The 27,944-nt window shown below is 34.6% G+C and overlaps 1 protein-coding gene across 4 annotated transcripts in view; it reads right to left on the reverse strand.

Annotated features, from left to right (window-relative positions):
• NYAP2 (neuronal tyrosine-phosphorylated phosphoinositide-3-kinase adaptor 2) overlaps positions 1–27,944 on the reverse strand; it is a 354,745-nt gene that overhangs the window by 60,402 nt on the left and 266,399 nt on the right. For all 4 annotated transcript variants that reach the window (XM_056807558.1, XM_001373958.4, XM_007502180.3 and 1 more), the window contains one exon: positions 23,900–24,109. In XM_056807558.1, the coding sequence (XP_056663536.1) occupies positions 23,900–24,109 (210 nt within the window). The remainder of the gene's footprint in view (positions 1–23,899; positions 24,110–27,944) is intronic.

Raw genomic sequence — 27,944 nt, forward strand, 5'->3', positions numbered from 1 at the left:
TATGTATATACACATATATATGTATATATATATTTGCTTAAAGGCCATAAGTTGAGTTTTGGTTCATTTCCTGAGTGTACTTCTGACTCTCCAGGGCTTTTTCTTTTCTCTTCATAAATCCTTTCTATCTCAAGCCATCAGCGGAAATTAATTGAATAAAAAATGAAAATTAAATTAAAGTAAAAAAGTGGAAATGGATTTTTAATAAAATAGAGGAATTTCAAATATTTTAGATAAGAAGATTAGAGCTTAATAGGAAATCCACAATGCAAACATAAGACTCAAGAGAAAGCTAGAGGTGGAACTTTGGAGAGTCTATATGATTCTGAAGGCCCAGCATTTAACAGAAAAAGAAGAAATAAGTACATAGAGAGCACTGATGGATTATAAGAAAATGGAGAATTGGGGGATTAAAATTCTCCTCTTGTAGGGGTTTCATAAGAATAAAAGAGGAAAGGAATACACTATGGTAGAAGGAGAAAAATGGGGATGGAAATGCAGCATTTCTCATAATTAACTTGTGGGAGAAGAATATACAAACAAGGAGAAAGGGGACAGTGAATTTTTTTTTAAATAGGGTTGAATGGAAATACATGCACAAAATGATTTTATGTAAAACATACCACAAAATCAACAGGGAAAATTGTAAGAATGGTGGACAAGGAATTGAGAGGTGTTAAGAGAAAAAGAATTATCAAAGAATAATCTCAAGAAAAATAAATTTCATATTCTTAGGATGAGAAAAGGACTAGAAAAGAGAACTAGAAATGATGGTAGTTTCTATCCATTGAGGAATAGCAGAACAAACTGCATCTTATTAATTTAATAAATTATTATTGCTCCATATAAATGCAGAAAAAAATACAATTCCAGACATTGCTTGGAAGTATTTACTGATATAAAGAGAAGTGAGAAGAACTAGGAGAACAATTTATAAACAGACACAACATTGTAGAGAAAAAAAAAACAACAGCTTTTAAACACTTAAAAACCAATAACCAATCACATCTCCAGAGATCCTATAAAAAGCATGTTAAATATGATAGAAGTATGGAAGGAGATGGACTTTTGGGATATAGTCATTGTATGGATTATTTTTTGATTCAGTATGTTTCATTGTTTAATTTTTCCTTTTTTTTTTCAATTTGCGGAAGAGGTAGGGAGGCAAATAGGTAATGCCCCCAAAAAGAGAAAGAAAAAAATGAAAAAAAAAGTTCATTGAAATACTTTTAAAAGTGCATAGAAGGAATTCTGGAGGGCAGTACAAAAGAAAGCATGAGAATTTTTAAAATAATGTTTTGAAAGTATAATGTAAAGCTTTTTTGTTTTTCTTTTTAAGTAAGCAGTGTAGAACTCTCTTGTGTTCTTTGTCATATGATAATGTTAGACTTTTGGTAAGTACAGGATAATGCATGAAAGATAGACAAGATGGATCAATAGCTGAAAGATTATATGTATATGTCATTATAAGTGTGGTCTGTTATCACAAATGTGACATAATCTGGAATCTTGATTTCCCAGGAGTCTTTGACATAAACACTATGTACATTTGTATATTTAGTGCTCATTTACTGAAGCAATCCCTATTATATAAGCATGCAAAACATTTTCGAAAACATATTTTGAAAATTCTCCATATGATTTATCTTTGATGCACATTAATTATTTAAAAGAAACATTTCTCTTGCAAAAGCACACTAATTTATAAACCTAGTTTCTGATCCAATTTTGTTGTTAAAGTAATGGAATCAAAAATCTGATGAAGAAAGAGGGGGAGGAAAGACATTAGACCTAATGCTATGAGAGAAAATGAAAAAACATACTTCAAATTTTAGAGAAATGTTGTTCATTCACTATTTGGAATATTGGAAAGGCTGACTGAATGAACAACCTGATAGTCTTATTGTTAAGTAGTTTACATCAGCTGTTTCTATTTCCTCTCTATCTAATAATACCCATAAACCACGCTCCTACACACACCACTTGGGAAATATTTGTGACATCTAAATCTAATGGTACTTTTTTGCTATTTATTTCTCTTATATTTTTTGACTCTGGTAACCATGTTTGGCTGGTATCAAAAGCAAAACACTCTTCAGTATCTCTTTGATCTCTTCAGTTCCTTCATTTCCTTTTGTGGAGGTGTCCAAGCCAGACAGCCTTCATTCTTCTCCCAGCTCTGCTGTTGAAATTCTCAACTTCCAAACCATTCTTCCCATAGCACACAGCACCATCCTATTCTCAACTCTCTTGCAGTGTTGTTTTCCCACAATATAATGTCAGCTTCTTAAGAACAGTAACTTTTTCTTTTTGCTGTATTTGCATTAGCAACTCTTAAAACGATCCCTGGCACTTGGTAAAGGATAATAGTGTGTATTTCCTATCTTTTTACCTCTTGGGAGGCTTTATTAAAGATTTACTATTTAGTTTTATGCTAATCAATGAGAGGCAACATCATAGTGATAGAGTAAATTTCTTATCAAAAATACTTCAGAATTGTTTTTTAATGAAATCTGAATTCAAGTCTAATCTCTGATATATTGCAACTGTTTTACTCAGATTAAATCATAATAGTTCAGTGTCCAAAGAGTTCATAGAGCCTGAAAAGATTCAAATTACTGGAAAAAAAAAAGTTCAAAGACTGGATAGACTGGATCACTGCTCTCTCTCTTTAATTAATTAATTAATTTAGAATATTTTTCCATGGTTATGTGATTCATGTTTTTCCCATCCCTGTTCCCTCCCTCCTCCCAGATCTGACAAGCAATTCCTCTGTGTTATACTGTATCATTGTTCAAAACCTACTTTCATATTATTCATATTTGCAATAGAGTGATCTTTTAATACCAAACCCCAATCATATCCCCATTGAACCACCTGATTGATCATATGTTTTGCATTTGTGTTTCTACTCCCGCAGTTCTTTCTCTGGATGTAGATAATGTTCTTTCTCATAAATTCCTTGATATTGTCCTGGATCATTGTATTTCAACTACTAGAAAAAGTGTTACATTTAATTATGCCAAAATGTATCAGCTACAGTGTACAATGTTCACCTGGTTCTTCTCATTTTGCTCTGCATCAATTCCTGGAGGTCGTTCCAGTTCACATAGAAATCCTCCAGGTCATTATTCCTTTGAGCACAATAGTATCCCATCCATTGCCAACAGATACCACAATTTGTTCAGCCATTCCCCAATCTAGGAACACCCCCTCATTTTCCAATTTTTTGCCACCATAAAGAGAGCAGCTATAAATATTTTTCTACAGGTATTTTTCCTTATATCTCTTTGGGGCACAAACCCAACAGTCTTCCACTTTCTTGATCTCAACAATTCCCATTCTGACACCCATGCTAGGACATTGGGATTGATCTTCAATAAAGGAAGAGAGAATTCCATACAAATAGACTTTGGAAATGAGATTACATTCTGCTCGTGTTCTACCCAAGTTAAGTCACAACCTCTCTGCCCCAGACAACTCATTAAAACTATAAATTATAAATAATTGATATAGTAAATAGAGGGAATTTCTACACTGAGAATGTTTCAGATAGATTAAATCACATATTTTGATAAAATAAGGCCTATTTACCTTCACACCCTTAAATAACCAATTTATCTATCCTCACTTCAATTCTTGATCTCCTCATATCAATGTTTTCCAAATTTCAATTGCTATATTTTACTTCTATATCAAGAATTATTCCCTTACATTCAATCTCTCCAGGGCAGCTAGGCAGTATGGTGAATCTGATCTCAAGATGCTTCCTTGCTTTGTGACCCTGGGCAAATCATTTAACACTGATTGCCTAGTTCTTGAGTCTCTTCGGTCTTAGTAATAATACTAAGACTAAGGCTTAAGATAAGGGGTTAATTTAAAAAAAAAAAAACTTTTTTAGCAATTGCTTATTGACTATTCATGTCCATGTCACAACTATTTTCTGTTTCTGATACTCCTTGGTCCAAAACCTTAGAGCCACAATTGTTTCATTCTTCTTTTGTTGCCTGCATTGATTTTTTTGTCTTCAAAATGAGTCTCCTATTTGTCCTTTTCTCTCCATCCTCCCTGCTACAATTGTAATTCAGTATCAAGATCATCCAGATATTACTATAATAACCTGGCTTTGATTTCCTTATATCAAGTTCTATACTTCCTAATTTAATGCGTATTTTATCAATTTATTATTTCTAAAATAGTATCGTGTAGTGTCATTCCCTTCTCAGACATTTTGTCATGCTTATTTCTTGCTGAGATGGGCTGGGCAAGCAAGGACTCTCTTCCTCCTATGTAGGAGGGAAAAGAGGAGGACATGGATAGATTGGAAAAACCATAGGTGACTGGTGGATTCATATGGTGAAACCATGAGGTATGAAATTTTGTTCCAAATTGGAAGTATCTTTTTATCTTCCCTCCATGTGATTGGCATGTTCCTTCATAAAAAAAAAAAGGATATGATCTCTGGTGACTTTGAGAAAAAGAACCAGTTTCCTTTGTCTACCTTTGAGTATAAAACAGCATCATCAGGAACTTTTCTGAACTCACAACCAGCTATCTTTATGAAAAAATAAAAAAACATGGAACAGAGCACTTCAAGTGAGAAAAATTAGATTTTAATTGCAGTTCTGACACATGGTAATAACTGTCTCACTGTGTCTCAGTTTCTTCATCTGTAAAATCAGGATACCTGTACTCCCACCTAATAAAGTTCTTAATGTTTATTTGTTTCTTTTAAAATCTTAAAGCACTATAAAAATATGAGTAGGTATCCTAATAAGAAATACTCATTGCTTAATTTAAAACTTTCTAGGGACCTAAAAAAAATTATACCTCACCCTCGAAGTAAAGTTACCTTTTTTTTCCCTTGAAATATCCAATTCATTATTTTGGTCTCATGTATCTGAAGTATTTTCAAGATTGGAATGAGATAGGTAGTTTTATAGATCATTGATTCATTCATTCATTCATAGAGCAGATCACAATGTTAAAGATAGAAACATTAGTATTACATATAACTTTCCAACACTGCCTTGGTATCATGAATGCATGCTTATCTTGGAGGCATCACTTTTCCCCTTAAAGCATTTCATGCTAAATTTCTATCATAATTTTGGAATGGGATGCTCTGACATTAAACTAATGTTTCCTAGTATTGAGAACTCCCATTTGGACACATTGAAAGAACAAATTTAATCCCAGTCCAAAGATTCAGAGGTAAATGATGTGGGTTCACTCCAGGGTTCTGTTCAGCACTATAGCTGAAAACATTACCCATTGAGCTAATGAAGTGAGTGTCTCTTGCCATATGAGATCACTGTGCTGATTCATTTACTCTGCTCTCCTACCTCCAGGAACAGACTGGAAACTGATGTGTTTGATTGTATAAAGTAAAAGGAAATATCCCATAAAACAGCTGGTCAACATTGCCACATAACAAAAACAATTTTTTTTTCTGCTTTATTCCACTCATTAGACACAAGAGGGACTGTGGAATAGTGGAAAGAGGATTCAAATCAAAATCAAAAGATAATGCATTAAAGTTTACAACATGCTTTATATAACCTTGTGATATAGATGAGCAAACAGAGACATACAGCGATCAAGTTACTTGCCAAGGTTAAAGGGATTCAGAATCTGACTCGGACTTACCTTTTCTGACTTAATAAACATTATTCTTCTTCATGATCTCTGTGGTCTTGCTAAACTGGACCTCTTCCTAGTCTCCATACAAGTCACTCCATTTCTTATCTCTTTGCCTTCCTTTGTACCCAATGTTCTCAATATATGTAATACATTTCTTCTTAACCTCCATCTTTTAGAGCCCTATGTTTGCTACAAAGCGTGTTTTCTGATTCTGATTTCTCATTTTCTCATGCCTCCCTTTTACCCATTTTTCATAAATTTTCTATGTATTTCCCATTTGTACATTTTGCCTCACAGATAGTCTTAAATTCCCTGAGGTCCTGAGTTTCTGACTTCCTTAGCCCATAACACAGTGCTTGGAACATGTTGGGCATTTCAATGCTTCTTCCTTGGTTATTAGCATTACTTTTGCTGTTGATGGCATGCATTTCATATAATAGCTTGGCTCATAATTTGGGGTCTTCTTGCCTCCTCTCTCCAATCTCTATTTGGGTGCCTACATAAGACACTGAGTTGATATCTGTAACCCTTATATCAGGCCATGTTGTTCTCTTGCTCAAAAAACTTTCATAGCTTCTGTTGTCTCTAGGATAGAATATAAAGTCCCTTCCATTTTGAGCCCTTTAAAATATAGCTCCAACTTCACTTTCCTGACTAATTTTATAATATTTCTCCTCATATACTCAATACTGCAGCCAAACTGACTTCTTTGCTATTCAACATACAAGCTGTTTCATCGCCCACCTCCATCCATGCCTTTAAATAAGTTGCATGATATGTCTAAAAGGTTCTTTTTCATTATCTCTACCTCATAGCAATCTCTGGCTGCAACCAAGTCACCTTCTAGATCCGTTTTGGTGAAGACGTGGCATGTTTGCCCCAGCTGCATGGAGGGAGTTGCTCTTTTCATCCTCTTCACCTCGACTAAGGATATATATTGCATGCCCCACCCCTCTGTCCAGCAGATCAATGCAAGGACTTTTTCTCTCCACTCTATGGGATAATGGAGGGGCTCACAGCTGGCTTGAAGGTGCAGTTTGGGCACTCAGTCTCTAAAAGGTTGACCAATGCTGAACTAGATTAATTTTTTCTTGATTCTATTCATTGTCAAGATTCCTTGGTTCCACTACAGATAAGCACACATGTACATATTCATTTATGTGCATAAAATTATATGAATATACACATTCTGCAATGCATATATGCACATATGCCTACATGAATTCATATACATATGTATACATGTAACATATAAATATGCATGCATAGATATGCATAATAAATACGCAATAAATTTGGTAGAGCCAAGAATCACTAAGTTTGTCTGAAGGCATGTATTCAGTATGTTTAAGCTTATTTATGTTGTGTGTGTAAGACACGTGTTGCAAATTTTATTTACATGTGTATACATAAATGTGTGTCTGTAAATGCACATGTATGTCTCTATATGCTTATTATTCAGAAATGGGTGGAACAAGAATAGCTAACTATGTATATTCAGTAGGTATTCAGTATGTTTAGGTATATATATGGTCTGTGTACATTCACATAGAAATGTACATGTGTATATGCACATATATGCTTATAAATATCCAGGTATTGAAAAAATGGAGATTTGAACCCTGGACTTCAATCCCCAGAAGTCCTTGCTCCAGTTCCCGAGATGCCCTCTAATCTCACTGAGTTTTCCAACTGGGCGAGATCAAAATTCTATTTAACTGGCTGTAAAAGCCTACTGAGCTCTCTTCCTACTTCCGCTTCCAAGCAGATGTGTCTCTCATGATGTAAGTGAAATTGAATGGGCCTTTTGGCCCTCCTAGGCACTGCTTTCTTACTTGTATTCTCTTAAATTCTTAATCTTTAATAAACCTCTAAAAAAATATAAAACTTCTAGAAGAAAAAAACATTTTAAATGCTACAGTTTGCATATAAAGTAAATAGGAAATAATTTTGGTGGAACCAAGTAACTCATTTTGTGTATGTGTACATATTCCATGTGTTTGTATCTATGTGTATATAAATAAATAAATAAATAAATATATATATATATGTGTGTGTGTGTGTGTATATATATATATATATAAATGCGTGTGTATAATGTTAACTTGGAATCTAGAAACCCCCAAATTAGTTGCCTAGTGAGATCTGATGACCCCCAGTCTAGTTAGCTTGGAGGTGAAAACCTCAAGTTTGACCTTGTCTCAGGAGAGTTTCTCCCTGAGGGAAAGTCCAGTTTCATAAGTCTCAGACTAACAATAGACCTTAAAGTAGTTTAGGTGGAGATGGCTAATCCCATCAGGTGTTATGTATCTCTTTTGTCCCAATGGTTTCTCCCCTTAGGCCAAAGTCCTTGACCAAGGTAGCCCAGCCTTTGGCTGCATCCTTCCCTTTTGTGTCCATCCTAAAACATCAACCCTTCACTGCTATTCCTATCTGGAACTCAGTCATTTTCCTTTATTACCATTGTAAAGCCAATCAACTATACTCTCCCATTCTCAGTCCCCAGGTTCCCCTAAAAGTATATATAAGCTTCCCCATTTTCATGGCTCCTTGGAGTTGTCATCTGGAGTGGTGGCACTCCCAGGGGTCAGTGACCAGAGTAACCAGTCTTGGAGCTCTGCATGGGTCTATAGTGGGCAGCTCTGTGTGGAGGCCTTGAGGAAAGTACCTACCGAACCCCTTTCCTTGCTTGATTAAAGAGTGGTTTTCTGACTATTATTACATGACATATATTACATATGCATACAAAGAATATATGTATATGTACAAATACACATTTGCATCATACACATGCATGTGCATGTTATGTATGCATTTACCTGTATTTTAATATGTGTATATACTTACCCAAACACTCAGTAATTTCAAAGAAATGTTGGTGGGTTAAATAGTACTAACTTTGTATGTATATGTGTGTGTGTGTGTAGACAGAAAACCTATGGAGTGTGTATGTTTCCCTTACTAAATGAGTGTATCTTTGAGGGGAGAGCTATTTCCTTTTTATCCTTGCATACTCAGAATCTAGACTAGTGTCAGAAATGCTGTTGGATTGATTTGAACCAAAATACCAGGGGTTTCCTAAAGCTTATTCCCTTGCATTAATTCAGTTTGCCATTGGCCAACAAATAGACTATGCATCATGGGAAGCAGAATTCCTTTCAACAGATGAAACTGCTTTTTGCTTTGCTACATTTTCCACCCTATTGCCTCCTGAAGGTGAAAGGAGCAACACAAGTCTGGGTTTGTTGCAAAAGAGCACTCTCATACTTTTGGCTCTGGGAACTTTAGTTTTCGAAGATACATATGAAGCCATCTTAGAGGTTCAAGAGAGACCTTAGTATCTTCTCTGAATACAAAATGATTCTTCTGACTTTTTGTTTTTGTTTTTGGTGGAGGGAGCATACTATTGAGTCTGTGTTAGAATTCTGTGTTAGATTCTGTGTTAGAATCAATTCTGTGTATTGGTTCCAAGGCAGAAGAGTAGTAAGGGCTAGGCAATGGGTGTCAAGTGACTTGCCTAAGGTTTGGGAAGTGCCTGAGGTCACTTTTGAACTCAGGACCTTCTATATCTAAGCCTGACTCTCAGTCCACTAAGCCACCTAGCTGCCTGCTATAATTCAATAATTTTTTACCTCACTGTGTCTCCTCCACTTCCCTCCATAACAGAAATAGCAACTCATTTATGCCTGGGAGTTCATTCTAGCCTTGTGGTACCTCTCCCGCCTATACATGGCAGTAGGGCATGGCTTTCAATAATGTAGAAGCAGTCCTTTCTGTTGAAAAGGAATTGTTCAGTGTAGGGACCAGAGTTTGTCTATGGGTGACCTCCCAAGACAGAATCAGGGCTGAAATGATCAGATTTACACATTAGAAAAACCATTTGATATCTGAGTTGAATGAAGCTTAGCTGAGGGTAGACTAGAATGGAGATAGACTCGATTCAGAGAGACCAACCAGTGTGCCATTACAATAATCTGGAAATGAGAGGATGAGGGGCTGCACCACTGTTATGGCAGTGTCAGAGAAGATATGTAAGCGAGAGTAAGAAGATACAAACAATGGGACTTGACAACTGGTTGCCTAGCAGGAATGAGAGTGAGCAATTGAGGATGGGAGCTTAGAAGATTGTGAGGGTAGAGACACACTCAACAATAATAGAGAAGCTAGGAAGCAGGGATGCTTTTGGAGAGAAAAAATACTGAATTCAGTTTTGGTTTTCCTAGAATTTAAAATGTTCAGAAGATATCCATGTCTAGATGTTCCTTAGGTAGATGTAGATGACAGAATGAAGTCAGTAGAAAGGTAATGGCTGGACAAATAGATCTGAGAATCATCTGCATTATGATGAGAGTCCAATTCAAGTGAGTTAATGAGTCCACCAAGAAAAATAGTTTAATAGAAGAAGAGAAGTATGTATTGATGACTTAATTTTGGTAATACCATGTTAGGTATCTGGGCATTGGGTCCCTCTGCTGCCCTGAATAGAAACTTTTATTATTTTTTGTGGTAAGCCCAGAAAATGTCTTATCCTCACCATAGGGTAAATATGATATCTAATATTAATACATTTAGTATGGCATGTGGTGAAATGTCTTGTGCCTCTGTTGCTGCTGTAGTTGCTTCTTTGTTGTTGTCTTTGCTTTCCAAAAACAAAGGCAGAGGACCTTGCTTCCAATCTGGGTGTATGTTCTGTTATGGGAGATTAGCCCTTAAAAGAATGCTTTCATCAAACATCAAAGAACTGAAATCTGTCATACTCAGATGAGGTAGATCCTTTTGTCACCTTATTTTTCAATAAACTCTTCCACAAGGCCAATAGAAGAATTGTGAGTTTCAAAGTCAGTTTTGCTGGTGGAAATTTTTAATCAGGGTCTATCAAGCTTCCAGGGTACATGAAAGGTTGCTTTGAATACTAGAAAATGTACTTGACATTGACAAAAGCACTGAACGTGAGCCAAATAGGTAGCAGGTAGCACTTAAGATAACTCAGGAGGTATTTGAGAGAAGCTGGAATCTACCCACATGTTAAAGGCCAACTTTCCAATATGTGACAGAGAAATAATGTGGTAAGTTCCAATAAATGCAGGATTTGCAATCAGAAAGATTTAATTCAAATTCCACTATTATAGATGTATAAAAAGGTCATTTTTTAAGAAAAGATAATATTTAGAAATCAATATTACTATCTTCTTACTGAAATGAAGGAAACTGCATCAGCATTTAATTCAAATCCTAGGAAAAGTGTCCCCAATATCATATATTACCTTCTTTTTTCCCCTTCTACATTACATTTGTGATGGTGATAAAGTGACATCATCTCCCTGTATCATAGTTTTATCATTTGTTAAAGGTGTCTGGATAACATCTAGTCAAAAGAACACTGAAGTTGCCTGCGGAAACCTGGGAAATCTCTGGAACATTCTTGGCCTCAATTTCTTAACTTTTAAAAGAAGGAATTATACTAGACGAATTTTAAAGATCCTATTAGCATTTTATCTCTGATCCCATGATACATGATGTTTTCTAAGGCTTCTTCCAGCACTGTATTTTAACTTTTCATTCAATCATGAAATTATAATGAAAGCTGATATTTTCTTTTTAATTTTTATGGTCATTTAAAAATTCTTGATGGTTCATGGATGCAATTTTGCTTTTTTCACCTTTTATCTTGTTTCTATACCTTTTCTAATTTTCACTTCTCTTACAGAAGAGTCAAAGCAGGCCAGGAGGATCCAATGGGGGAAAAATACTCACATCCACTAATTTTGGAACTTTTTAAAGCCTCTGGAAAATGGTTTGGTGGTTTAAGAAAAGATAATGCAAAACTCAAGTTCACTAAAAAGAACTGAAGCTGGAGTTATTTGAGGGTCGTGATTTTCTATTCTCATCCATTCCTTCTTACAATGGTAAATAGCATAAGGTTATTATCGCTTCTCTAGAATTTAAGATGGTTTTCTTATTTCTAAATGAAAGAGTATTTTGTGGAACATAAAAACCTGAGTTTTAAATAAAGGAAGCTTAAAAACTTTAAAGAAACACACTCACTTGGTTGGAATATTTTCATCAAAGTGATACATAGAGTTGGCACTAGGAATGAAGTTCTTTTGGAATTTCAGGAACTAAATACTCTCTGATAGTGTCTAAGGCCAACTGTTCTTCACTCAATTTATTTACAAAGCTTATCTCATTTAGTAAAGTTTAACTGTATAAGGGAGTGTGCCAAGGAAGCAGCTCAGAGGTGAGGTCATAGGGCTGACTTAAGGACACAATGAAAACATGATTCTATTAAAACACAAGCCAAGTTCATGTTGAATATGTAAAAACATTTTCACAAACTGGGGTCTCTGAACTTTAAAAAAAAAAGAAGTTTATGTATAGATAGAGATGTATGTATGAAAAGATATGACATGAAATGGATGAGTATTTTAATTTTAGATAAATATTAATATCTAGATAAAATAGATAAAAATAAATATCTAAATAATTTAGATAAAAGAGTAATTTTAATATGATTGTTTGCCTTTATAATGCTAAATGTTATTTTATTTACTTTTATAAACTTTTACCTAATACCTTAGAATCCATACTGAGTATCGATTCCAAGCAGAAGACATCTGCGCTGAAACACCTAAATGCTGTTATTTATTTTATTTTATGCATTTAAAAACCTAGTTCTTAAAGAGGGTTCATAGACTTCACTGAACTTCCAAAGGGGCCTGTGACAAGAAAAAGGTTAAATGCTCTGTTAGAGAAGATAGAAAGAAAATAAAGAGGCACTCTAGAATTTCTTTTTAAAAAAGAGAGCCTCTGGCCTCCCTGTTTTCCTTATCCCAACCACTCTGTGTGTCTCTATTGTGAAAACGTTTTGGTGATAGATTAAAAGTTGAAATTGTAAGATAGAAGAATTCATTTTGTCTGTATTAAGTGACTGGAGCAAAAAACCCAGATTCTTAGAATTCAACGGAAATTCAATGTAGGTCAAATCTTTGAGGACACTCAACAAAGGTAGCATTGGAAGCAGAGAAGAGGAGGTGGTGAATATTGGATCTCCTGAGAACAATAAGAACAGGTAATCTTTTGAAAAGTTTTTCTTGATTTCATCAAGAGAGGATCTAATGAAGTTAGTAGTTGCTACTTAATAAACATGTACTCAACTTCAGGAAAACCAATTTTCTAATTTATGGATAATTAGCATTTAGGACAACAAAGCTAATTTGCTGTGACATCTCTATTAACTCTGTTTCTGTCTTTGACTCTGTCTCTGTCTCTCTCACTTTTACAGGCATTGTCCCTCTCCTCCTTTTCTTAATTTGACTTTAACATTAATTTCTAAATCTATTCCATTATGGAACCTTCTCCATAGCACATGGTGGTTGAAAAGGGCTATACAAAAAATTTGCAACCAAATGTGAGTTATTTTTCTTTCTAGCAATTTTCAGAGGATTGAAACTCTTTATTGCATAATGTACCTTGGAATAGTCAGGAGTCATGATGGTTTACCTCATCTGGCTAAAAACTATGTTGCAATGAATAAAACTTTGCACATGGAATCTGGAAGACGATCTGATATTTACTGGCTTTTTGACCCTGGCTCTTGACTTCAGTTTCCTTTTCTACAAAATGGGAATAATAAAATCACCTATCACATGGGGTTGGCGTGAGGATCTAACTAGTTAATCCATGTAAAGTGCTTTGCAAATCCTAAAGTGCTATATAAATGCTAAAAATTTCTAGGACCACATCTTAATTTGCTATCACATGAACCATTTTCTTTTGGCCCATAATCACTCTGAATATTAATTATTTCTTATATTACTTGTTTATGAAGTCTGATCAAATGAACACTCTCCTCCTTTATACTTCTCAAGTTCACAACAGGAAGGCATAAAAACACCAGCCAAGTACCAAGTAAATTGTGACTTGAAAACCCAGAGGACAGTAGTGGAGGGAGGTGGGAGAAATAGGGAGGAAGGAATTTCAGTTAACTGCAGTGACTACCTTGGACAAAAGATGGCAGTGAAAAATATTAGTCATCATCTCTGCTTTTGAACTTGATGTTATCAGGCATCATTCCAATGTGCACTTTGACAGCTTTTGATGTTAGTAATGAGAAGTGGGCTTCTATTTTGTGTAGGGCTAATGGTTATCCCTTCACTGATATAGCACAAGCTACTATTAATTGAAAATTCAGCTAAAGGCAGAGTCCAGTCAAGGAACTGGTACACATTTGTCTTGGAGCTAGATAGAAGAGTAGGTCATGGCAAATTTTCATCTGCTCCAAGGCCATTTAGAATGTAAAGTAGGACACAATGAGTTATTTAGTAAGGATATTCAAGGGGAGGGAGGATGTGAAGTCTATGATTCTATTAAAACACAAGCCAAGTTCATGTTGAATATGTAAAAACATTTTCACAAACTGGGGTCTCTGAACTTTAAAAAAAAAAGAAGTTTATGTATAGATAGAGATGTATGTATGAAAAGATATGACATGAAATGGATGAGTATTTTAATTTTAGATAAATATTAATATCTAGATAAAATCTGGAAACTAGTGGAAGGCTGACTTGGAGCAAAGTAGAAGACAAGATTATAGAATGGAGTGAAGAAATAAAAGACTGACAAACTAGAGAACATCTGAGGAAGGGCAACCAGGGTGGTGAAGGGCCTTGAGATAATCAGGAACCAATATCTTATGAAGATAAATTGAAGAATGAGTTGATATTTAGCCTTGTGAGGAGAAAGCTTGGGCGGATATGAAAATAAAATGTTCATATGACTGTGTTATCTTAACCAATGAGGGTTCCATCCAGTGATTCAACTCATGTGATCCATCCATGTCTGGCCATCTGTGGAACTATCCTCTTCTTCTTCCCAAAAATTTCACCACAAACATCCTCTCTCAAAATGTGAATGACTTACTTTCCCCCAACCCATAAAGCACCGTGACTATCCTTGGGTCATTCTTTGCTCTTGCCATGAAATTATCCCATCTTATGATAATGATAATTTTTGTTGCAATTTATATATCACACATTCATTTCATTATTTATTATATTAACTTAAATAAGAATAATGGTATTGATACAGCAGTTTAAGGTTAGTATAGTGATGTATTTGTGTTACACATGTATATATTCACTAAAATTTAGTCTTCAAGAATTTAGTTATTAAACTCAAAGACTTGATTTAATTTGCCTAAGAAAAGTTAGGAGGAAAAGGTAGACTGTTTCTGTGCCTCAATTTAGCTTTGATATTGGGGAAATCTTCATAACAATTAGAGCTGTGCCAAAAGTGGAATCATTTGCCTTGGATAGTCTACTTCTTTATAGATTCCCAAGCACAGGGTTTACTAGAGATGGTATTTCTTTTGAGTTATGACCTGAACTACTTGGCCTTTCATGATCTTATGAAAATGATCTTGGGTGAAAGAAAGATTTAGTACAAGCCCCAAGGGAAACTCCAGTTAGAGAAGTTGTTGAGCTCAATGTAGTAATGGCACGGAGGCTTAGATAAATAATTGAGACTGGCTATACGATAGATCCTTTTCTCATGCTCATCCACATGAATGTAAACCATTCTGTGAGCTTAGAATGAATTATTATTTGTTTGTTTGTTTTAGTATTGCTACACACTTTTCAAACTAATATAAATCAGACTTGATAAATCTGTGCCCTTGCTAATCAGTCATAGTGTCATAAAATATAACTACAAGAAATGTTGATAATAATCCAGTGTCTTGTCCTGATGCTAGACCTCTAATATCCTTCTCTGCAATGAATTCCATTGGCTTCCTATTCTCTGTTTGGAATCAAAGACACTTAGAGATTGACCCTTTCTCATCTGACTTACTCTGTGACCCAGTGGCACTGTGGTCCTTATTAGTCTTCTCACAAATCACTCCATCTTCCCATTCCATTAGACTGTGAGGTGTCTTTTTGTCTTTCTTTCTAACACAAGCCTCCAATCCACAGGCACATAGTAGGTGTACAGTACATACTTTTCGACTGACTACTTTTGCTTAAAGGATATTAAAACAAATTGATCAAAAGAAAAACCTTGGAGTCATATGCAGCAATAAAGATCTTCTAATCTAATTCCCCTCCTCATAAAGAAAATTAAACTGAGTCACAGAGAGAGAAAGGGATCTCCCAAACTAGTTAATTCATGCTACTTTATACTTCACCACAAGATATTCAGGAATTTTTCTTTTGTTTGTTCTTCTGGCAAGTTCATGTAATAGATCAGAGCACTGTGCTAATTAGGTCTAAGTTATGAATTAAATCCCCCTGTGGACCAGTTAGCTTTTCAGGCTATAGACACCAGAAAGCACCAAAAATACCACCAATCGCTTTTTATTGAAGTATGACCTTTTTCAAATGTCACACAAAGATGTATCAGTGAAAACCAGACTGAATTTAGAGAGGCTAAGTGTCTAGGGCTAGGAAGGCAATTGTCATGCAGAACTCTGGTTAAACCATGTTGAGGTATAATGATTTGGTTCTGGGACCATATTTTCAGAAGGATACCTTTAAAATTATATGAATCGAACAGAGAAAGGAATCCAGAATGGTGAAGGGCCTTGAGGTGACAGCAATAATTTGAAGAACTATTTTATGGGAGAAAAATTATAATTGTTCAGTCAGAGAGAACATAAACTCCCTGAGAAATGGGAGGATTCTGTTTTTGTCCTCAAATCCCTAGGGCCTAAAACAGCTACCAGGGGGTTATTTAATTATTTTTATATCTAAAAATCCTTTCCTTCTGTCTTAGAATCAATATTGTGTATTGGTCCTGTGTAACTAGAAATCTTGTGCCTTTGAACTACATTTCCCAGCAGCATGCTGACTTCCTGTCTTTACATGTTGACATAGACAGAATCTAAAATGGGGGGAGTTCCATGTTTAGGCTATCTTTGATTTTGTTCTCTTTTCCTTTTATCCCTAAATTATTGTATTTTAAAAGTTGGTTATGTTTACAAGATCTGTTGGAGAGACTAGTCTTCCAAGGGATCTCAGGAAGGTAACTTGCAATTGGAAATCTTGTACCTTTGAACTACATTTCCCAGGAGCCCACTTACTTCCTGTTGTTATGTGCTGATATAGACAGAAGATAAATTAGGGGGAGAGTTCCTTGTCTAGGCTCTCTTTCCTTCCTTGGTGGGGACACTGGTGGAGCTGGCTGTATGAGCAGGTATATTAGCCATGGGCATGTGGTTTTATTTTCTTACATCTAGTGATTATTAATACATCTTATAAAATATTACATTTGAAATTATTGTAATGTAATCTGAATGACAGATGGAAAGTCTTCAGTATCACTTTTGTAAATGGAAGAAAACAATTCTTTTTACCTATTTCATTACAAGACCAGACTATGAGTAAATAAATATGTGAGTAAGTAATTGCTTCATTTCTTTTCAAGATTACTGTGTATAGGGGGCAGCTGGGTAGCCCAGTGGATTGAAAGCCAGGCCTAGAGACTGGAGGTCCTAGATTCAAGTCTGGCCTCAGACACTTCCCAGCTGTGTGACCCTGGGCAAGTCACTTAACTGCCATTGCCTAGCCCTTACCACTCTTCTGCCTTGGAGCCAATACACGGTATTGATTCCAAGACAGAAGGTAAGGGTTTAAAAAAAAAAAAAAGATTACTGTGTATAGTTGATAGAAGAGCCTAAGTCACGGTCTTGTGATCTTTGAAAGGCTATAATAGCCTCCAGAGATCCATACCAGGGCATGATGTCAAGCCAAGACCAGTCAAGACCAGTTTTCTAGGAATGACTTACCAGATCCAACCTAATAGAGGAGACCAAAGCAGTTGCGTTTCAACGTCCTGCCACAAGGGGGCAAATCATCCAAAGGCTATATTTCTATTGCACAGAGAAAGGAACTTGGAGAGAGAGATGACTAGCAACCTCCATGAAACTGAGCCAGTCTCCAAAGGGAGATAGGTGGTGGAGGGGAAAGTCTGCTCCTCTTTGGGACAAATATATTTGAGACTGTTCATCCTATGTCTCTTTGACACTCACAAATTATATTAATTAATCCATAATATATTGAGACAGTGTCAATTAGCCAACTGATGGTAAGATGATCATCACAGGGAATAATTTTGGAGGGATAGACTGGAAAGGAAGATCCAGTTGATAGCATTAAAATTCCGTTGCTAAAATATGAAATAAAATAAAATAAAATTCCATTGCTGCTCAGGGATATTACCTTTATTTTTGAGGGAGAGAGGTAGCCATCAGAGATGTGAAGAACTGTCAGGGGATCAGGTGAGTAAATTGAGAGTATCACTATATGCATATATGTGTTTACATTTTGACAAACATACACATAAATAGAATACGTATTATATATTTATATTATTATATTGCATATACATATATACATACTTGCATGAGAATTGTATACACATATATAAAAATGTGCTTACCTTTAAAGAATTCATTTCCTCTATATCAAACTCTTCCATAATATGTCCTTACTCTGCTTAAGTTAATTTCTCTACACTTTCCAATGTTCATCTTTCAGTTAGGATTATATCTCCATTATCAACCACACATGCTCTTCTTGACTCAATTTCTTCACTGATTAGATAACTAATTATAAGATTATAAGATATTTATTTGAGTTATGCCTCCATTCCAATGTTTTCATGGGGAGAAAGTAGTTCATTATACAAAGATCTGGATCCTGTTTCATCCACACTCACAGGATAATCTTTTAAATTGTAACTTTCGTTTAATAAAGAAAATTCACATAGATATCAGGGACAAAGCTGATTGAAATCTATTGGAAAATTATCAAGAACTATCTAAAGTAAGGAAACTTTTTATACAAAGATATCCATCCATGGATGCCAACATATTTTTGAAATAATATTTGTAAAGTAAGTGTATTATAAATCTTACACTTATATAATCCAACACAAGGGTGATGTTGAATCATCTCCCTAAATCAACTTTCTCCAAGGAACTGGACACAAATGAAGTTATTGTCTATTCTGGCAAATACAATGCATATACTCACTGACTGATTGTCTTCAAATCATTATCTATCATATGTAAAAAAAAAACACTTAAGAGGTAGAAAAGAAGTATTATATTTTCTATTTTTTGGATAGGCAAGATATAATGGGAGAAGCAAGAAAAACAACAAAAAGAAACTGGGTCATTGTACTTGGAGATCAGGACTCAAGTGAAATTTAGCAGTATAATAACCATTCCCAGGTTACTTATCATCTCTTAGATTTAAGTCTTAATCCTTTAAAATGTGAATGATAATATTGAAAACCTATTTTATTGTTAGGAGTAAATTTTTCATAATGGTTATAATTTGATATCAATTTTATAATTATTATTACCTTATAACATTTCATACTGTGATACAGCTCAGATCTGGAAACACCATAGGTCCTAATTATAGAACTGTTGTTATTTTTTTAAGGAAAATTCTTCTCCTGATAAATATAGTCATTATAATTGTCTTTAAATTTTCATGTTTTCATGAAGCAATAATGTTCTGAATGACTATAGATTGCTGTAGGCAAACCTTAGGGACATTTTGTGTGAGCAGTACAAGTCAGAGTCTCCTGGAATTTTACCTTTATAGGAAGTAATTCAATTCTATTTCTTTCAAAAGAGCAATTCTCCAAATAAATGGAGATAATCAAAGACCTCATCCAGATCTTTGTTCCTTCAATTCAATTCAATATAATGGAGTCTACTTTTTATTTAAAAGAAAATTTGAGCACCTACTACTTTTATGAAAATGGGAATTTAGAGGAAAAGATCACAGATAACTATTTGCTCAAGAACTTATATTCATTACTGTCCCTTAAAGAGAGTGATTTTATCTGCTACTTGAACATTTCAGAGGATTTGTCTTTCATATGAGCAAAAAAGGTCTAGGAGAGAGATGGGAATATGAGGTAAAGAAAAGGCCAGTGAAGAAAGTGATCAGAACTAGCCTAAATTCTCACTTTTTCAGCTAAAATATATTTCTTTTTAAGTTTCTTATGAGAATATTCCCAAACATTAATAATGTTTAAGCTACTTCTAATTGTTTTTCAAAATATACAGTAGTTGCAAGTAAAAACTATAATTTTTTTTTTATCCCTCACCTTCTGTCTGTGAATTTCAAAACTATTCCACCCTAATCAGACCATTACTTAGAAGATGTGGTCTAACCCAATGTATCTAACCCTAATTAGTATCGGGCAGGGGAAGAGGGAGAGAAAAAAACTTACTCTTTCTTCTTCCTTTTTTTTTTTTAAATCTTCTCCACTATCAATTAAATCACCATAAAATTTGGCAGCTGACTTGGCTATTTTATTATTTGTGATTTCCTTTGGCGACCACTTAAATTTAGATTTTTTTCAGTCTCAACCATAATTTCACCCTTTACATATCTTAGAGTTGATACTAAATATTGATTCTAAAGCAGAAGAGTAGCAAAGTCCAAGTAATTGGGGTTAAATGACATCCCTGGCATCATATAGCTAGAAAGTGTTTAAAGCCAGATTTGAACTTAGGACCTCCAGACTCTGAGTCTGGATCTATCCACTGAGACACCTAGCTTAACTTTTATAAACTTTAGTCTTGCTAACAAATTTTGGCTTTTTTTTAGCAAACTGGTATACATATTGTAAAATTGTAAAATTGTTTCATAATGTAAATTTTAAAACTATTCCACCCTAATCAGACCATTCTTTAGAAGATCTAATTTAGCTATTTCCTGATCAGTAACAATGGAGATACTTGGAATAACAGAATCAGGTCTTGGAAACTCTACATTTCTCTTCCCTTCTTAGTTTAACAAGATTTGGAAGGTCTGCATCAAACTCAAGTTTAATTATCTAAGGAAATGGCCTTCAACAGACATGTGCAGAAAAAAGGACAGACCTCAGGGCTGTCCTAAGTCAAACTAAGTCATCATTGGTATAGATGAGATGCAGGAAAGTGATGTAAAACTGTCTGTCTATGTAAGGCACGTCACTTCCTCTCTCCTCCTCTTTCCCTGGAGAGGCAACTCTGGCTGAGAGTGTGCTAGGCATTTTGACATCTTGGAATTTTGGTGGTGAGTTTTGCCCTTGAGCTGATTCAGGTTGGGGCATTTAGCTGAGCCCCTTTGGAGTCAGGCTGATTCTTACCTCCTTCACACTCAATACCTTACTTTCTAGATCTCCTAATCTTCCCACCTGGTACTAGCCCCTTTCTTCTTCCTTCTTCTTAATCTCCTCCACTATATCAATTAAATCACCATAAAATTTCCAGCTGAGTTTGGGTGTTTCATTAGGATTTTATAAATAAAAAATCCTTGGTGACCAAATATAATTATTATATTCAGTCTCAACCATAATTTTACCCTTATAGTTTGTGTAGTGAGTAAGATGTGAATGGGCTAATCAGCCCTAGACATAAGGTTGATTATTTTGTATCCTTGATGTCTAATAATCTTTAATAAACCTCATAAAATTAATACTTTTATTACTAGAACTAATTTAATTTCTACAATAATAATATTAATGTAGAACTAATAGGAATTTAGTTGGAAGTAGAATAAGTGCTAAGATGGAAGTCATTAGATTTCTAATTCCAACTCTATCATTTATTACTTCTGGGACCTTGGAAAGTTGCTTACTTTTTATGTGCCCCAATTTACTCACTTATAAAAAATGGGCGAGTCATAACAATTTTTGTGATGATCCTACTAGCTTTAGAACTATGGTCCTGGCAAACAAAAACTGAGGCTTTGAAAAGAAAAGAATTTAATCCCAGGTGACATATGGGAGAAAATGTCATGGGATCATCCACAGTGGCATGCCCAGTTCAAAGAAGTTCTATGTTCTATGAGCAGCACCAAATTGCAGTATTCCAAAAAAAACTTGAGATGTGCAAATTTGGAGACTCCCAAAAGTTTATATTGACTAAATAATGCCTGACCTATGGTAAAGTCTTCCAAGCTCATATTTTTCTGATCACCCACTGTCAGATAAATAGTAAGTTGACCTTTGGGATCATGATGTCATTTTGGTCTTCTTCAAGTATGAAGGACAAAAACGATATAATTAAAGTAGTAAATGCAGAAGTATTAAATGAACCCAAGTCTTATGTCTCCAAATCTAATTTTCTTTCTATTGAACCATTTTATATTCTGTCTTTCTACTATTAAATCCAATAGAGACAGACAGACAGAGAAAAAGAAATGAAAACTAGAACATCATAGGAAATTCCATACTCATAGAATAACAGAATTTTTTCAGAAAGAAGCTTAAAAATCTAGTCCATTTCCATCTTTTCAGCATATGAGGGAGTTAAGATTCTACCTCAACCCATATTCGTCATTTTGCAGTAGAAGTAGAACCTAACTTCTCAGATACTGTGTCAGTGAAATATGAACTTGCATATGTCTTAAGAAACTGAAAAAGTTTCAAGTAAAAATCATTTGGATACTTGTTCAAGGACCACATTAACTAAATGTGAAGCTCACACAACAGATAGGCTATGAAGTATAGAATTTTGGAGGGACATAGAAATCCATCCATCCACCTGCTACAGGATACCATTGACAATATCAAAGAAAAGAACACCATCAATAAAAATCAGCCATCTTTTTAAATATTGAAGAATTCATTGCTTCAAGTTGCACCGAGGCTGTTAGGAATATGCTTGCATGGGCACTTTACAAATTCTTTCCCAAACATCCTTTCAATATGAGCAAAGAGTCACTCAGCTCAACTCTCTATCACAGTCAAGGGGATCACAGAATGAACTCACGTTAATTGCTTCCTAAAATGAGTATCTCACTTGAAAAGAACATTAAGAGACTGATCATTTCTTCAGAGTCTTGTCAGCCGGAAGGAGCAGAAACCTGAGAGCAGCAGGGAGTGTTTTTGCTTAATTGTTGTTTATTTTCATTGCTAACTCTACATGGGTCCAGTATGTTATTTTCCTCACTTCAAAGAAATCATATGATGCCTTTTACATTCATGTTCAATTCTATTTGTCAGTTAAATATTTTAATATGACAAAGCATCAACTGAAAAGCATGGGGAGCTTATATTTGAGAATGGGAAATCCAATTGAGTTGTTCAAGAGCCTTACACATTCAGTCTTAGTTGTCAGGAAAAGTGGAGCCAATTCAGTGCACATATGTATTATTCAGATAATCTCAAGAGCCTGGTTACATCCATACTTTTGCTACCCTTTATTTGTCATCATTCTGGTTTTATCCCTAATAGTCCCATTTTGCTTTTATGTTTAATCTCCTTTGTAATTTCATACACATTTGGAAGTGGGCAATTATAATAGGCAAGATTATGGTGGGAAAAAAGAAATGGAGAGAGAGAGAGAGAGAGAGAGAGAGAGAGAGAGAGAGAGAGAGAGAGAGAGAGAGAGAGAGAGAGAGAGAGAGAGAGAGAGATTCTATTTCTATGTCTTATACTGGAATAGAAATGAGTAACTTTCAAAGATTATACCAGAAAATTTTGGCAGAGTTCAGATTTGGGAGAGAAGCAACAAGAAGAACAAACAATCCTGGGTCAGAGGACTTATATTTACATTTCACAATTACATTTCAATATCTCAAATTTAAACTCCCAATACTTGTAAGTTGATAATTTTTCATATTAAATTATTTAATTGATAAATAGAATTGAACACTGCCAGTCACCTGTGTCAGCTTGGGCAAATCATTTAGCCTCTCTTTATGTACTTTTATCATGGATCTAACCAACTAACCCTAGACTTCTTCCTCTAAGACTTTTAAAATAAAATAATAATAATGGAATCCAAGAAGATAAGTTATTTGATAGGTAAATTCAATGATTCTGTTTTGCCCTTAAGATGCAATTTTATAAGATGAAATATGAACTAAAAGCCTGGTAATTGAGTAAGGAAATTCTAGATTGAAGACAAGACTTTAATATACACTAGCTCTATGACCATGGGCAAATAATGCAATGTTCCAGGAACTTGGACAGCAGATGACTGTGTAGTGAGCATCAATGGAGAGAATCAAAAATACTGAGTGCTTTAAATCAAAGAAATCATATATTTGCACACTATATTCCCTTTACCACACTTTCATTGTGAATACACTGAAGAAATATGAATGGATAAATGGTTTCTCTTTGATTTAAGCCAGAGAAGTCCTTGGTTGATCTCTGAACCTATTGTTTTGGAAAAACAGTTGACAAGCAGATCATAATAACCAATTTCCAAAAGTTAATTAAGTTCATTATTATACTTTACCTGAGCTGCTGTTTCCCGCTAACAAGGTTGGACTAACAGAGGATCTTCCCAGTCTACTGGATGCAACTGGTGGTCCTGGTGTTCCATCCCATTCCTGAGCTTTTATTGGCTCTCTAGAAGAGGATGCCCCATGATGGCCTCTCTCTTTGTTTTCCAGCTTTGGTAGTGGTTCTGTACTGTGGCTTCTAATCTTTAGCTCATCTGTTGGTTCTACAAGATATATAGAATTCAAATCTCATTATAAAGGAATTATTTTAAAAAATAAAAATAAGTTTCCCAAAATACTATGAGTAATTTAATCTTACAAAATGTTTTTAAAGGCATTTTAAGATCATTTTTTTTTGTGGAATGAAGGGGAGGTTGTGGAAGATTACCATTTTGAGACTGTGGGGGAGATGATACATTAATATTACAATACTTAAGATGACTTTTTTGTAGATATGGGTTGAAATATTTTAGAAACAGTATTTAGAATTAAGGAATCAATATTTTCCTTAACATGAAACTTTCTTCTAATTCCTCACCAGAAGCCATAATTATTACTGGAACTTTAGCCCATTCTTAAATATGAAACTCAAAAGATAGATTTCAGGTTAATTCACTGCTAGTATTTCTTTTGTTCTAATTTAATTGCTTTCCTATGCATGCCATGGGCTTGTCACCTAAGTTTCAAATCTAACAAAATAAGGCCTAAATATAGTACAGAAAAAAATAGGCTCTCTTTCTCTTTTATTTTTCCTTTTAATTTCTCATGTCCCCAAGGCTAGTATGCTGATGTTTGGCAAATATCCTTATAGAAAGTTAAACAAAATTAATCAAAGTATTGTATAACCAAACTTTAGATCTCACAGTCATTATCAATCATCAATTCTAAATGAAGAACAGTTTTTAAATTTTATGAACATGTATTTTTGACATTGTCATTTTTAAGAACTGAATAAATGAGGTAATATTTATTTTTGAGAGCACATTTTCCTGAATGTTCTTACTCAGAATAAACATTAAAATGCTCAAAATATCTTTTAATAGATAAAAATGAAAATCATATGGAATATATTACATGTGGTACATTGAATTTCTTTTAAAAAGTTAAATCTTTAGAATAATGAATTGGAGGAATTCCTTGTGAACTGGAACAACCTCCAGGAATTGAAGCAGAGCAAAAGAAGCAGAACCAAGAGAACATTGTACACAGAGAAGGATATACTGTGGCACAATTGAATGTAATGTAATTCTCTACCAGCAGTAATACAATGACTCAGAACAATCCAGAGGATTTTATGAGAAAGAATGCTATCTACATTCAGAGAAAAAACTGTGGGAAGAGAAATGCAGAAGAAAAACATATGATTGATCACGTGATTACATGCAGATGTGATTAGGGTTTTGATGTTAAAAGATCACTCTACTGCAAATATGAATAACATGGAAATAGATTTTGAACAATGATACATGTATAACCCAGTGGAACTTCTTGTCAGCTTCAGGAGGGGGAAGGAAAGAGCAGGGAGTGGGGACAATAAATCATGGAATCATGGAAAAAATATTCTAAATTTAAAAAAATAAACTTTTAGCTTCTGTCTTAGAATCAGTACTTAGTAATGGTTCCAAGGTGGAAAAGCAGTAAGGCAATCAGAATTAAGTAACTTGCCAGGGTCACATAACTAGAAAGTGTCTGAATCCAGATTTGAACCCATAGTCTCCTTTCTTTAAGCCTGGTTTTCTATTCACTGGGCCACCTAACTGCCCCAACACACTGCAATTTAAAAGAGGTATAATCAGAGGAATGTGGGAAATGATTGACATCTATATTTGACATTTTTTGAGACCTATTGAGAAAAAACCCAAATCTAATATTAGTAATAAAGTTCAGAAGGATCAGAAGGATTCATAATATTAATAACAAGAATATTGTTAAATAAAAAATGTAGAAATATTTTTAAATCATGTAGCTTATTTTTGAAATGGCTATTTCAGTCAATAAATGTATTATCCATTTACTGCATTTATCATTAGGTCTATTGGCATTATCTATCAACCAATCTATTTATACACTCACCATAGATCCTTTTCCATTTAACATCTTGAAAATCACACAAAAATCTAGACTCATATATAACCTGGAATCTTTGAAAATGCCATGTTAATCAAGAACCCAGAGTGGAAAATGGTTGCTTTGGAGAGAGGAGTATTCATTATTTTTTAATATAACCAGAAAATCCTGAATAAACAGAAGGAGGTTTCATGAAATTCTGTTCTAGTACCCAACAGCCAAAAGATTCTTTTGCCACATCAGTCATATAAAGAACTTGATGATCTGAATAAGAAGCTTTTATGTCTGTGATTTGTAACTGCATCAACCACTTGAAATTTCATGCTTTCACACAATGATCCCTTCATTATAAGACATGTATTCTAATTGTCCACAAAACAATAAGGATCAAAATGACCACAGTTCTGGGGACTGACCAGCAATCCAATTCTCTGCTTGATGCAAATGATCCTTCTAAACTTTATCGTTTGTATCCCTTTTGATTTAATCAGCAATAGCAAAGTTTTTCCATTTTATCCCAATCACTGAAAAATGGAAATGATTAAAAGCAATTAGTATTGATTAACTGGATAGAAAAGACATCGTTTTATAAGGATAACTGAGATATCTGGTAAATAGCATTCTTCATGGAATTGTGGAATGTTCATGATGGAAGGGCCCTTAGAGACTATTTTGTTCAACTACTTCACTTTATATGTAGGGAAACTGAGGCACAGAAAGGAGAAGTAATTTGTCTTAGGCTGTACAGCTGGTTAGTGTCAGAGCCAAAACTACCGCCCAAGGTTTCTTGACTTCTGATGACAACATTTTTATGCAACTACATTTATGAGTCATCATGAATTGACATTTATAGCCAATTAATAATCGCTAATATTCATAAAGTGCTATAAGATTTGCAAAGCACTTCACAGGAATTCAAATTAATTCAAGAAACATTGAGAAATCACCTGCTAGGTGTCAGACATTCTACTAAGTGCTAGGGATAAAAGTTAAAATAAGAAATATAACCCCTGCACTCAAAGAGTTTACAATCTCATGGGGAAAGACCACACACAAAGGAAACTATAAAGAGAGGATGAAATGTCTAAAAATGGAAAATAAAGAAGAATTAGCTGGAGAATTCGGATCTAGCCTTCTATAAAGGGGAAGTTTGGGATAATTTAGTACTCCATCCTCCAGACCTCCAATTAGAGGAAAGAGGAAGCTAAGGGAATTAGAAAAAAATTGAATGCCCAGAGCTAATTTAGGCAACATGAGGATGAGATTTTAGGGGACCAGTTGATCCTGGATGGAACATTATGTTCTTTGGAGTTCAAACAAAGCAGAGCTTCAAATACTATTTCATTTAATCCTCACAACACTGAAAGTTAAGCATATGCATCCTCAGATCAGGAAAAAGGAAGATGGAGATTAAATGCCTTGACCAGGATCTGCATACAGATTTGAACTCACATCCATAAGAAATAACTTGGACAATATAAACTAATCCATTGAATTAAAAGATATTTCTAGTAGAGTATCTAGGTGATGGATCTGGAAGGAATCAAAAGGATCTGTGTATTGGAATAAAAGGATCTGGGTTTGAATCTCCCCCTTCTTTTCTCTGTAACTTTGGGCAACTCATTTCAGCACACAGGACCTAAGATTCCATTCATGGAAAATGAGAAAGGTTGGACTAGAAAGCTTATGTCACTTTGGAAGAAGGAAAATTTTGGTTCAACCTTTGACTCCTACAACCCATATTAGCTATGTGGTCAAGTATCACCAAGAGTTTTCAGGCAGTACTGACAGAAGGTATCCCAGATTTCCACATCAGGAATTATCAGGACTGACAAATTCTCTTATTTCCTTGAAAATTATATGGTAAAATAGTCTCCTATACTGATAAGTTCTTTGCAAACTGGTCTCTGATTAGTATCCCTGGGTCAAGATGGACCAGAATTCTAATAATACCAATTACCATCCATTTAGAACAATGAATAGAATTTTTAC

Source organism: Monodelphis domestica, chromosome 8 (assembly GCF_027887165.1).
Source record: "Monodelphis domestica isolate mMonDom1 chromosome 8, mMonDom1.pri, whole genome shotgun sequence".
In the NCBI taxonomy this organism is placed as follows: Eukaryota; Metazoa; Chordata; class Mammalia; order Didelphimorphia; family Didelphidae; genus Monodelphis; species Monodelphis domestica.